Below are 14086 nucleotides of genomic sequence, written 5' to 3'. Positions count from 1 at the left end.
CCGACAGGGCTAAAAACGGAGAAGTCACCATGCAAAGCAGGTTTTCCCATACAACGCCATTCTCTTCTTCGTTCAAGCAGTGGATTTCGTCGAAAATAACGTATTCAATATCTCTGCGCAGGGAGCCAGTGGAAGAGAGCATGATCATGTCCAAGCATTGAGGCACTGTCAAAAGCACGCGGCAGTTAGCGTGATGAGTGCGAAATTCGCGGGTACATGTCCCGACTAGGCAGTGACCCTCTGGAAGAGTGATGTCCTTGAAGCGGCGATACACCTCTGCAGACCCTTGGTTCACCAACGCCTTCGTAGGACAAACGTACACAACCTTGCCGTTCCCGGTTTCGGTCAAGACGCGCTGCATCAAATAGAACGAGGCGAACGTTTTTCCGCTGCTCGTGGGCGCGCAAATCAACGCAGATTCAGAGGCGTCTATGATGTCGAGCAATTTTTTTTGCCAGTCGTCGGGGTAGAACGGAGTGCGGGGGTCTTTTTGAGGGTTGGTATTTCGATCCATCAAATGGCCCATGTAGTGGAGTTGGAACCGACTAGGGCTGCATGGCAGGTGCGTTCGGCGGAGCAAGTCCGTTTTTTTGGAGGCTTCGGGATCGGGCCAATTCGCCACGTAGGACCGTTCGCTCAAATTCAAAATTTTGTTTTGGTTACTTTTTATCGCGAGTTGTGCGTAATTCATGGACTCTTCGAATTGTCTAGCAACGCCGTAATAACCCAAAACCTCCATAGCGTGCGTTATGAGCAGCCGGTGTTCGACGGATTGCAGCACGATGTCGGGGTGGTCGAACCACGTGTCCGCGATCAAGCGATAGATGCGTACAGGATGTGAATCTTCGTCAAAATGATGAACTTGAGTCGATCGGCACTCGGCCGTCCATGCCTGGAGTAGCTGATCCAGCACCCACATGCGCGTAGCCACTATGTATTTTGGGATGGTAAACTTGGACCACATCAGGTTCCACGCGAAGTTTAGCCCGGGGTTGAACTGAATCAAGTTTTGCAAGATCTCATTTTGCTCCTGTTCTTGCTTGACCAATTCGTCTTCTACGATGCCTGGAACTTTCTTGTTTTTGTTTTGCTGCGCTTTTTTGCTTCCGGGCTTGGCGGCTTTCTCCTTCTTCTTCGAGGACTTTTCTTGACCAGAACCCTTGTTCACCTCCGCGTTCAACAACCTCAAATTCAGCGGGCGCCGAATCAACGGGAACCCGCGTTTGAACCCCGTGATGTTTAAGGACGCGCTGTACCGATTGAGCCATGCGTACCAAATTTGTTCTTCGCGGTTTGCGGACTTTTTCGGCTTCTCGCTCGACGGTGGATTGATTTTCTTCTTGGATGTCATCCAGTATAGCTCCAAATCCTCCACGACGCATTTAAAATTCAACAGACTGTCCGAACTCTCAACCAGCGGCACTCGATACTCGGGCCCCCGAATAATGCTGTCTTCATAAACGAAATTAGTCTGATCCTCGCACTCTTCTTCCCAGTCCTCGACCACTTCGCCCGCATCGGTCTCAACTTCTTCCTCGACCTTTCTCTCCACGATGTTGTAGTAGTATTCTTGCTCTTTATTGTACTCGTTGCGGATCAGGTCTAGTAGCTCGGACCTGCAGGGCGGAAACACCTCTTCTATCAAAGTACCTTCTGGCGGCTGGTGCGGCAATATAGAGCAGTTCATAAACTCGATTGGAAGCTCGCTGCGCTTCTTAACCTCTCTCGTCTCCCGAGTCAACGCGTCCTTCTCTGACTGACTCACGCTGATCCAAAAATCGCACTTTTTGTCAAGTTGGTTCCTCCGATCCAGGTCCGCCGACACAAGGAGGAGCAGCTCGCTCAACAAGCCCTTGTCCGCCTCAGGGAGCCGAACGTACTCAGAAAACCTCCACGGGCCATCCATGGCCGGCAGACACAGCAACGAATACCAGCACTTCCAAAAAAATCGCCCATCCATCAAATCAGCAAAGAGATAGTCTTCTCTGCACTTCGCAATCAAGTCGTAATTCGTTTCGAGCACTTCGATCAAGATTGCCTGCATGCATTCCCAGTACCCTACAAACGCATCGCGCACGGCAGACAAACGATCTCCTGGACCGCTCGGGAACGGCTGACAACGAGCTTTTATGGGGAAACTGTCTAATGCCATCAAATACACTGCGTACGTTTGAGCAAACTCCGTCAAGTACCGTTCGTTTTCACCATCCGGCTGATTCGTCTTATACGCTATCAGTGTCGTCAGCGCTTCTATATTCAGCCACATTCTTAAATTCAGGTGTTTGGGCTTTTCCCTCTTGCTCACAAAATTTTTGTACTCCTTTTTTTTCCAATCACCTGCCGGCTCCTCATTCGTGAAAGGCAGACTGCTCGACGCCGAGACAAACCTGAACGTTCTCGCCGTGACCTGGCACCCCTCGAGAAGGGCCACCAAAAGCGACTTCGACACGCATGCATCCACCAGCTTGCTTCTTGATGTAGACAGCAAAATAAATGAAGGATATTTATTGTTAATGAGCTCAGGCCAAGAGTCGTACCAATACACGTCCTCTTCCGAAATTGGCACTTTCTGCTCCATCTGGTTTCTTCTGTCGGGAGATACAACAGTAAACACCTCGCACTTCGTATGCAGCTTCAAATACAGCAACAGCAACTCGCGCGCCAGCTTCTTGCTGGGGCTCGTGTAGTTGTAAAGCAGCTCATTTTCGAATACGACGAAAAAAAACCTCCCCTTTCGATCGTGCAGGAGAGACAACAGCTTATCGAACGACCAAAGCATGTGTGCATATTGTCCCCCATTGGACCAGTCGATCTGAAAATGGCCATTTTTTGTCAAAAACAGAACCACAGAATCGACATCGATGAAAAACCCATAGGAACCTCCTAGTTGATGCAAATTGTACACCATGGGCTTTTTCATCAATTTTGCGTCTACATAGTCGTCCAATTCCTTGTCTACCTCAGTTGAAAATTCCTCGACGGCTTCATCTTCATAATTACCCGCGTCTTCTTCTTCCATTCTTGATCTCTTTAAGATCTGTACCGGCGCTTATTGCTCCGAAAGTCAAAATTTCAGTTTTTTTAATATAAACTTGACCCAGGGCCAAGTAAATCTGATCAATTTTTTAAGTTAAGCATTTTTTTCGTAACTTTCTTAATCTATCTCCCGAGCCACTCTGTGCTGCTTCTCAATCAACCAATGGCACCACATCTTTCAAGCTCAAAACATTTTGTTCTGTAGAATACCCGTCTTTTTTCTGTCTACCCTTTTACAAATTCTATTTTTTTTTTTTCAGTATTCGCTATCTATTTGCATTCTAGGCACAGAGGTGAGAAAACCCCTGCTGTAACCAATGCCTTTCCGACTCTCGATTTTTAAAAAACTCGCTCATCTGCACTTCTAAACACTATCTATCATCAAAAATGTTTCAAAAAAACTTTACCTTTTTTTAGTCGCAATTATTTCGACTCTCGTCCCCTACCAACATAACCGCGTTCCCGACCCCCATTCGTCTATGAAGAACGAATTAAACTGAGGCGCCATTGTTTCTGTGCTTGAAGATTTAGATTAGATAATGCCACATTAGTTGGACGATAAATGCCTACAACACCCTGTTTGCAGCCCTTACCCAACCCCCTTAAACATCCCTCTCCTTCTGACCAGTCATCCTTTTGCATGAATTTTAAACGGAACTACGCCTGTCCTAATTCGCCATCTTCCAATTACCCCAGCTATTCTTTTCAAACTAGTTGCCCTGTCCACAAATGCGGGCCTTGCAGCCCCGACCCCTTCCTAGATAAAAATGCCCATTGTCAACATGCTAGATTCACACACGTGGCCTCTTACCCGAGCATGTCTCAAAGGCATTTTCATGACTATAAGTCCTTATATGCAAATTGCCCTCCCGATCCCTGCACTGGTACCTTCAAATCTTCCTCGAGCCTCCCTGCGCCATATACAGAGGATGCTCCAGATACCGCTCAGCCGCTTGTCCGAGATCCAAGCTATTACCAAGACTCTTCCCACGCCCTTCAACCAGACTATTCGCCAAATCCCCGCCCCCCAACTACCTCACCACACTCGATGTATTACCGCCAATCCCGACCACCTTCCCTCTTTCCGCGAAACTACTCCACACCAGATTCTGGCAATAGCGCTTCCTACACCAAGGACTGCATTTGTTGTTTCAATTCAGCTCGTACCGCGGCTAAAGACAAAACTTCAGATAACGATTCCGACTCAGTCCAAAGTCAGGGACTGAATTCAGCAACGCATTTTTCCTATGCGTATTCTGCTCAGTCCGCCGCGACCTCTTCATCCAACAGCTTTCTGTCTGACGCTGCCGCTGTCCCAATAGGCTGCAAACACTCGAAATTGCTCAGCTCCTCCTCTCCTAAAGACCAGAAATTCGCCCCGACAACAAATTCTGGCAGTTCTGCAACACCCACACATTACAACGCGTACAAATTGTACGAAATTTGCGAGGGCGACAATTACCTCGCACCTTCTCAATCCAACGTTCCGATATCCGTCTCCGAGAAGTCTGCGCCCCCGCCCGACGGCTCGCTTCATAGCCTCGCGAAAGCAGAACCGAGGATGGATGCCGAGCAACTAGAAGGGCGCCATATCGAAAAAGAAACTGAATCTAAAGAAAAATTTAACAAGACCCAATCCTTATCTGCTATTGGCTTACCAGACTGCGGCTCAACTCGTCTCAACTCTCTCCCATTCTCCTCCGTTCACCTGCACGCCGCTTCCAGCAGTCGCGCTACTGTCGAATCGGCATTGGACCCGGAAAACTGCACTCTTCCAACGTCAATCGAAAACAACAAAGACAACAACTGCATCCATGAATCAGTTGTCGCCGGCGGACTGCCTCTCAACTCTAGACAATACCGCAATGCAGCGGTCGGCTGCAAGGCTCGTGATTTTTTGATGTCTCCCAAACTACCGCCGTCCGACCCCGATCGTTCAACAAGGCCTCTCGAGACTTCGAACGCGCCTTGCTCTTCAGGGACGGCTCCTTTTTTTCGGCCCGGTTTGCCTTCAAGCGACCGGCTCGATAGCCTGCTTCTAGAGTCAGATTCTTTAAACAGCCAATTGGAGAGCGCGAGCATTGCCTACACCATTATCGAGAAAAGATTCAAGGATCTAGCCCTTCGAAACTACACCTTGAAACATCTTCTAAAATTTTTGAACGAGGAAGTGAACGCTACCAAGACCGAAATGAAGGAGTCGCAGGCTAAATTGGACACTATCAAAGCAAAGTCCGAGTCGTTGAACAAAGAGATCGACAGACTCAGAGAAGAACGACTGAGTCGGGAAGGCGTCGAACCTAAGACTGAAAACGCGAGCACCGTTCAAAAGAACAGAATGGACGACGCACTCGGACGACCGGTTCGAGTGAATGACAAGAATGCAGAAGTCCGCGGTTTCGCAGACGAAGGGCCCACCAATTTTCAGACAAACCAAAACCTACTCGTGGCCATCGAGAGTTACGCGAAACCACAGGAGCCTTATTATAAATTAGAGAGGCCGATATTAATTAAAAGTGGTTATTACTGCATGAGTCAAAAATCTGTACCGTCCTTGTTCAACACCAGCTCGAATGTTTCAAAACTCAAACCGCCGTTGCGGCATGTAGACGAGGTTCCCGGCTATTATTACGACTTGAATTTGAGTCCCCTTCGGGCCTTCAGAGCCTTTCGCTTTTGCGAGCAATTTCCTTGGAAGAATTTGTTGTCTGTCACGTGGACCAACAACTTGAATCCGTACCAAAAGTTCTGTACCCTCGACATTCGCGGCCGGTGCAATGGAAAGTGCAAATACCAGCACGAACATGACTACACTCTGTCCAAGAAGGGACTGTTGGAAGAATACCTGTCGTACTTGGACAGTTCTAACGCGGCTCAGCTAGAGGAATTGCGTTCAGACAACCGGCCGCTGCTAGAGAAGTTAGTTAAGATAGTTCGACTCGTTAGACAACAGATAAACTCGCCCGCCATCGTGCATTCACTGGCGCTGCAGAGGAGCTCGACGTTCAGAAATCGGTACAAACGAAACAGAAAAACTCTGAATCCGAAGTGCAATAAGAACGAGACGAACGGTGGAGATTCGACGCAAGGAGGGCTCGACGAACTCGGGCCGCCGAAGCCGAAGAAAAGAGACGTTGATGAGATCAGAGATCAGGCCGACGTGATTTATATCAATACAATCGCCGCAGAGCAGGCGTCTAGCTCGTCTGCCAATAACGACCAAACTCTTCCGGGCAGTGCAGACGAAAACGACCAAGAGACTCTGGGCTTTGACTTCTTCAGCAGTCTGATCGACGAGCTCAATCTTTCAAATTTGGCAGGCCAGTCTGTGAACGAGAGAGAAGATGCCCTCGTCAAACTGTCTGGCACCTTAGAAGAACATCCGACCGCCCCTTTACTCTGGGCGTGCTATCTCCACATCTTTTTAAAATACTCTCAGCAAAAAGAGGACATACACGAAGCTTTCGACCGAGCCATCAAATCTTGTCCGAATTGTTCGGTATTATGGGTGTACGGAATAGTACACATACCATTCACGTCATACCTATCAAAGCTCAAATTCATTAAAAAGTCGGTGGATCAGTTCGAGAGAAACAGATGCAACTCTTTCGGATTTATGGAGTGTCTCACCCATTTATTGACTTTCAGCAACAATTGGCCGTACAACCAGTCCTTGTTAAATATGGCATTCACGTACGATTGGCTGGAACCCAGATATCGCCTGGCGTGTAAACTTTGGATCTTCTATTACATCGGTCACCACGCTTGTCTGTCTAGGAACGAGCTATTGTCGTCGATTACAAACAAGTCGTATTTGTTCGATTGGACCAACCTGAAAAAGTCCGCACTAGAACGCTTGGAAAAAGGCTTTTCTAAACTACTCTCGAGCGCGGAATTCAAAGACATACCCTTACTTCTGGACAATGCGTTCGCATTCTACGCACAAAACGGATGGACGGACAGGGCGACGAGCTTATCAATGGCCACAAGCGAGGCCGCGTGGCAGATAAAGGCAAAAATGGATAAGGCGAAGCTGATTGATGCGATCAACTCAAATTCTATTGAGCATTCTAGAAAGTGCGCGAATCCCGAATACGTCTATCAGAACGCCAGAGCGATCCTATATTTAGACCTAGGGTTTGAAGGGCTGGAAAGAATTTTATCAATGATTCGGACTTTGGTCTACGTAAAAACACCAGATGAATACGGCAGCTCCGCTGAGCCCCTGAGCGATCAGGACATCACCAAAATTTGGGCTCACTTCTGCTACTTACTTTCCTTTCCACTCAAGCGTCTGTTTCCCAATAAATCAACTACGGTTTTATCACATCTCCAGAGTATTTTTACGTCCACAGAAAGGTCTAGAACGACCAAAAACCCACATTGGTGGCTTTGTTTTATCATTTTCAGCACGATTACCAATCCGTTCGACACACATCTAAGAACAAAGATCCAAGAAGTATCTCGAAACATGCTGGGTTTCGAAAAACTGACATCTTATATGAAAGAGTATACTTGGATTGTGCTGAGCATAATAAAGGTATATCAGTGTCAAATCCCAGTTATGATAGATGACAAAAAAGTCGACACAGACTCGGTCACCGTGCTGCACCCCCCGGTTCAACTACCTCCCGTCATTCAAAAGTCCATGACCGACGTTTCGGATAACCAGTCTTTGCTATTTACATCTCTAAGTCACACTCTTTCCTATTTGGTTAAAAAGCCGACTAATGAACATCCATTTTTGTACACATTCAATCGCGAGTACGCAATAGAACTCACAAAGCAGTTGGAACTTTCAAATATGACGATTGAGCAAGCATTTAAACTGGTCAAGAAAGCCCAAATTGACGTTTTGCGCGATTGGTCCGGTATAAACCAGTGTGTCCACTTACTTAGATACGCACCACATTTGCTTCCAGAAATTTATAGCCTCAGTCTGAAAAAGTGCACGTCCACAAATATAAACCTCCTTCTCGAGTCATACAAAACGATCTGTAAGAGAAGTGGAATCCACGGCAATGAATATTTCGAGCGGACTGTTCTACCAGTGTTTAAGAAGCAGAAAAATTGCGACGTCACTGTCGAACAGTGGGCAGAAGCAATAAATATTGCGGCTGAATTCAACCTAAGCCATGCAAAAATTTTACTCAAAGACGCTATTGCTATTCATCCCTGGTCAGATACCATTTCATTGCTACGACGACAAATATGTCAAGACGATGAAAACTAAGTCCTGCCTTGACATATGCGTATTTTGTGTATGTAGTAAAAGTCTGTTGCATATCACGTGTGTATATCGTGTTAATTTTCATCGCTTTACAGCTTTTCCTTACATTTAATCGTTTCCAATGACACGCTGTAGCTTTGCCGATTTAGCTCTTTTGCCAAACTGGTTTATTCTGTTGAAAACATCAATAACTTTTTTTTATAGCTGCAAAGTTTGGTTCACCGGTAAAGGAGGCGAAGTGACATTCTTTTCCCGTTTACATCGATGACCAATTGCTTTGATACGCCCCTCTCTTACACAAAAACCATTTTGATTTTCAGCATAGCCGCCACCTGAACCACCCTATCACACGCTTTTCTGTTGACACACATACACAATAGTGTTAATAGATACATGCATTATTCATTTTACTGCTTAGATGAGATGCGAAAAATTCTATTTTCGTAGGCGACACCGCCGCCTCCTTCAGGTATATTATAAAATTCTGACTGCGCGGTATGCATTAGAAGCCAACTTACAGCCACCTCCTACAGCTGGTGGTTCTCCTTTTACAAAAAATTTCAATGAAGCGTACCTGGTAAATGTTATACAACTTGGCGATTTTCCATTCAAAATAGCAAACTGATTAGCTGTTCGTATCAGAAGTATTAAATTCATGATACCAGTCTCATGATGTATATCACAAAAGTACACCTCATCGCCCGCATAAACCACGTCCGCTGAAATGCTCTCAGGAAAACCATAAATGCTCCCTGCCTCATCTTTATAGTTCCACTTAGTGATCTCGCAACCAGGAAATTTTTCTCGAACAGCAGCAAAAAGGTCACTGTAGTCCATGAGATCCGTTTTGGGCTTCATTTCTCTTAGCCTTCTCGCACTATCTGGCAGGAGCTGACTACAAATATCGGTTATAGCGTCGTTGAGCTCGTCATACAGTACTTCTTTTACAAGGCTGTCAAACTCAGCACTTATACAAGGAGACTTCAGCATTTCTAAAATCTTCTTCACAAACGGGGATTCGGGCAAACTTCTTGCATTCGACGCCATTCGAACAAAAAGATATTATATTCTGCGTTTTTATAGGCATAGACAAATGATGCCTCAAGTATCAAAAAGTTTGTGCCTCGCAGTTGAAGCGCTAATCATAAAATCCTCTTTAGATTTGTATGCAGCAAAAAAAACAGTTTACACACAGTTTTTTTGTAGTCAGGTATTTCATGCTTCAATGCGCTTTATAATTTGCTCCCTGATTTTTTTTATTTTTCGACCGGGCGCTGACAGTGAGAATTCAAAAACAGTTTTTTGTCGGTGATAGTTATTAGTGAAAAAAGAGATTGAAAGATTCTGCCTCGCTTCAGCCGCTTTTATTCGAGAGCGCGAACTTTCATGTAGCTGCATGTTCGAAAATCTCATTGGGATGTGAAAATTCTCTTGTTAAGGAAGAAATACATCTCAGCAACTCCTGTTTTTTTTTGAAAATCGTATAGCAAAAAAAATTACGAAATCTATACCTAAATGCAATGAGCATACAAGCCAACACACATTATATCTGAAACCCTTCGGATGGTTCTTGTCTCGAAGGATTGACAGAATGCTGATCAGCGGGTGTTTCTTTTTTTCTAGAACCAATTTGGCCTGTCGCCCGACACGCTGTCTTCACAGCGCAGCTAAACCATCTGCACAGTCTCAAGCTAGAACTTGCCGTAATCACGTCCCGTTGGTTACGGATTATCTGACGCCTCGACCTGTCCCTCCTCGGAAACCCCCCCAACACCGTTATGTCTCATTCTACAAGTATGTCAGAGTTCGGCGTCTTGAAGAAGCATGTACGGAATTAAAGGTCATCCTCGAAACTCTCAACGCACTTGGTCGAATTTACATTGCTTCAGAAGGAATTAATGCTCAAATGAGCGTTCCTATCCACAACTATGAGTCTTTCTTCTTTGCACTTGAAAGGTTTACTGCTAAGTATCATCTCGGAAATTTAGAACTGAATAGAGGGCCCTCACTCGACATGGACACCGACGATTCAGTAGCGTTTAAGCGATTGATTGTCAAAGTTCGAGAGCGACTTGTACAGGATTCTCTTCAGCCAGACCTCAATAGATCACTCCAACTCGATAACCAATCGTTCACACCCATCTCTCCGCTTGAATGGCACGAGAGACTCTCTGCAATTGGTCATAACTCCCCGGAAGAAGAGCAGCAAGTTCCAATTATCATTGATTGTCGGAACTACTATGAATCACAAATTGGCCGGTTTTTGCATGCTATCCGCCTTCCAATTGATCGGTTCAGCGATGCCTTCGCTGCGGTTAACGCGATCGTTTCTGAAGAGCCTTCATCCAAGCCAATTTTGTTGTATTGTACTGGCGGTATACGTTGCGAAAAAATCGGCGCTTATCTGAGTCAAATCAAAACAAAAAAAAATGTCTACACCCTGAAGGGAGGCATTAATCAGTACTTGAATAATGTCAGAGAGAACGGTCTCTCTTCCATGTATCTCGGCAAAAACTATCAGTTCGATGAACGGAGCAAGCATGGCCTGGAAGGTGAGTCCGCCAGCTCTGAAATTGTGTCGACCTGTCAAAAATGTGGCTGTAAAAACGACCATATGCGAAACTGCAAAAACCCCGTATGCAACATTCTTATCGTGCTTTGTGACCAATGTTGTAGCGAATCTCACGGTGCGTGTAGTCCAGAATGCAAGTCAATAGTTGATCTTCCAAAAGAACAATTCCAAGCTTATATACAAGATAACAAACGACCGCCTAACTACAGAACTGCCGGTCACCACCTGAGCAAGCCCGGAAGTTTCGCTCATTCCACTGCCTATCTTCAGGACGTCCTTCGTCAGTCCAGCCCTCTGAAATACAAACAGGAGCTCCTTTCGCGTGCCTCCACTTCAACGAGGAGCGAGGAGAATACCTCACCCTTTATTGCCACCACCAACGCGACAGGAGAGTCTAGCCAACCAAAACTTGGCGTAGACAAGCGACAGAGAACAAAGGGCCAGAATCGCATCACGCCCAATACTATTCAATCTTACGTAGAAATGTGGTCTAGCGCAGAACCGACGCATCTAAAACAAACTCTTGGTCGACTTAAAAGCGAGCCACGCTCTACAATTTCTATCGGACCCTATCAATCGCATTGGCTTCAGACGATCATAAGAATGACGAAAGCCAGTAGAGTTCTTGAAGTTGGTACTTTTCTGGGGTATAGCGCCATGTGCTTTGCCAACTCCCTCGGACCAGAGGGTAAGGTAGTGACCTGTGATGTTGATGAAAGGGCACTTAAAATAGCGATTGATAATATAAGCCGACATCCACAAGGTCATAAAGTCGAATGCGTTCACAGCAATGGTATCCAATTTTTAAATAACTTGGCGAATCGCCCTGACAAAAAACCGTTTGACGTGATTTTCCTCGATGCCGACAAAAACAACTACGTCAACTATTACAATATCATTTTTGATGGCAATCTTTTGGCTAAGAACGGGGTGCTGATCGTCGACAATACCCTCTGGAGAGGCAAAGTGGTGAACGCGAGCACCTCCGAACCCAATGAAGAGGGAAATTACTCAAAACCCTCAAACAAGAAGGGTGCGGTACATTTTTTCAACAAACGCGTATTTGAAGATCCTAGAACTGTGCAGACTATTTTGCCCATCAAGGATGGGATAACGATGATCATGTGGGCGCCTTCTGAATGATATTAATTGTGTGCCGCGTAGTCGAAGAAAATCAGGTACATTCACGAAAAATGCTACTCTCCAAGCTTGTATAGCTTGTCTTCTGGGGCGCGTATGAAATTCCTGCGCTGCGTGATAACGACCGCTTTCAGGTAAAAGTTCAAAACCTCAACGACCGAGCAGACTGTTGATAGAGCGAATACAACAGTGCATGACGTGAACTTTATTGCTGTATTGTGATTGAACACGAGTTTTGAGCGCGACTATAATACACTCGCGACGCTATGGTACTGCAAGCGTTTAAAAAAGTACAAAAGAGCTGTTTTCTTGGCGCCTGCGGATGCAGCGTACCGCACACCACACACCGTGTCTCTGCATTCGAGATGCCCTTATCCCGCTCTTTATGCAGCTGGGCGCGTTCTCCGGAGTGGGGGAAAAATCGCGGCTTTGACGACTTGCATTCGACGAGAATCACGGTCGGTACACTCGGCTATGACTATCAAGTAAAGAAGAAAAAAGAAGCAAATGTGGACTGGCCAGTGAACGAGAAGTACGAGATGAGTCCGAGCAAATAACTAAAAGAGCTTTACATGAATGTGAAAATTGAGTCGTAAACTGCATCAAAGCGATTCATGATATGTTCGGTAGCAACGTAAGCTTGTGTAGATAGAGGAGGGCAGAAAGCGAGGTTTCACAGGCTACGATTTAGAAATAAGTTTTGACAAATAAAAAATTTCAATAACGGGTGTTATGTTTTTTTTCGTGCGGTATGACCTCTATATAGAAGGACTAGAAATATACATAGTTCAAAATCCGACTGAGGGGAATTCTTCAAAACCTTTCCTTGAGTCGAGCGCTAATATTTTGTAGTTTGTAATAGACTTTAGATGGAGGTGCACCCAAAATCAGATCACAAACAGCATCTCGAGCTAACTTGATGTTCTGGTAGGAACCAAGCAAGCTAATTCGCCTAAAGAAAGTTTTAGTTTTGAGCACTGCCCCCTTCAAATAATGAAAATCGTACGGAAGATACTTACTTGTCAGCTAGAACGATACGTGTCCTGGTGGCATTTTCAATGGTGAATTTTGTTTTGCCATCTTTACCAGCGATTCTTCCAATAGCTCTAGATAGATGGTCGCCGGTCAAGTGCTTGACGTCGTCAACATTGAAAGATTGAAGGTAGAGGTCCTCTATTCTAAGCAACGCTTTTGCGTCCTGGAATTGAAAAACGGGCGACAGGGTTTAGAACTAGGATGCTGATAACGACGCTTCTAAATGTCGCGTTGGTTTTTGCTTCGAACCAGAGGCGTACAGATATTTCGAACCCGATAAGGTATGCTCGGATGAACTCCACGGCGCGATCCAGGACGCCGATGTCTTCTGTTTCTGGAGATGTCTGCGAAGCAGAAAAGAAGTCAATGCTTCGAAAAGATGTGTACATTGTGTATATATATATAGGCCATACATACACGTAGTTCTACATGTTTGGTTTTTGTGTTCATTCGAATTTGCAGTTTGAGGTTGTCGACAATGGGCGTGTATATTTCCGCCCAGTGATTTCTGAGTGCGGTGAGGCGGTTGTTCGGCACGGGTATACGACGGAATTGAGCCATTCCGGCCTGAAAAAAGAACAACAGAGTCAGGGCGAGGGTCCGCGGTTCGAGCCAATAGAAGGAGATTGCTACCTCTAAAATGGCCAGTTTTGTTGGGGTGTGCGCGCGCTTCATACGTTCATCTGATGAGGCCTCAGGGCGTCGAACACGACGTCCGTGCTGTCGGTGTGGCATGCATTGGGCTCCGAAGGGCTCTGGTCGTGCCCGAATTCCGAAGAGAGGCTCTCCTCACTGATGATAACCTGAGCCATGTGACATATACCGGGTGGATAGAGAGACGGCTTCAAGATGGGAGAAGTGGAAAAATTGCGATAAAAATTTGGGATCAAAAACAAATTTTTTTTTTTTGCTGAAAACGCAAAGTTGCCCTGAGAACGGACGAATTCTGGTCACCATGGAGGGGCTCCGGGGACATGTGCTCTTCGCTCCTACGCATCGAATGCGTGGTGTGAGGGTTGAGTGGCTGCGGTGGTCTATGGGCGAAACCGACCAGGGGGCCACCCGCGATTTGA

At 45.9% G+C, this 14086-nt stretch overlaps 1 protein-coding gene across 1 annotated transcript; it reads right to left on the bottom strand.

Moving 5' to 3' along the window:
- Positions 1-12713: 12713 nt before the first annotated feature.
- On the bottom strand, positions 12714-13867 carry LOC126322394 (RNA-binding protein PNO1-like). The gene is made up of 5 exons (XM_049994315.1): positions 13691-13867; positions 13431-13580; positions 13274-13357; positions 12998-13176; positions 12714-12930 (listed from the first exon to the last, which is right to left on the bottom strand). The coding sequence occupies exons 1-5, from the start codon at positions 13823-13825 to the stop codon at positions 12792-12794; spliced, it is 687 nt and encodes a 228-aa protein (XP_049850272.1). The 5' UTR covers positions 13826-13867; the 3' UTR covers positions 12714-12791.
- Positions 13868-14086: the final 219 nt, after the last annotated feature.

Source organism: Schistocerca gregaria, unplaced genomic scaffold (genome assembly GCF_023897955.1).
Source record: "Schistocerca gregaria isolate iqSchGreg1 unplaced genomic scaffold, iqSchGreg1.2 ptg000808l, whole genome shotgun sequence".
NCBI lineage: Eukaryota > Metazoa > Arthropoda > Insecta > Orthoptera > Acrididae > Schistocerca > Schistocerca gregaria.
The sequence above is the reverse complement of the archived record's forward strand: the minus strand, read 5'-3'. Positions and strand labels throughout refer to the sequence as shown.

Excerpts from the sequence above, each read along its gene's own strand:
- LOC126322394 (XM_049994315.1), bottom strand. The coding sequence starts at position 13,825 with ATGGCTCAGGTTATCATCAGTGAGGAGAGCCTCTCTTCGGAATTCGGG. Across the intron at positions 13,581-13,690 it reads TGAGGCCTCATCAGATGAAC|GCCGGAATGGCTCAATTCCG; the intron begins GTATGAAGCGCG and ends TTCTTTTTTCAG. Across the intron at positions 13,177-13,273 it reads TTATCGGGTTCGAAATATCT|GACGCAAAAGCGTTGCTTAG; the intron begins GTACGCCTCTGG and ends TTTCAATTCCAG.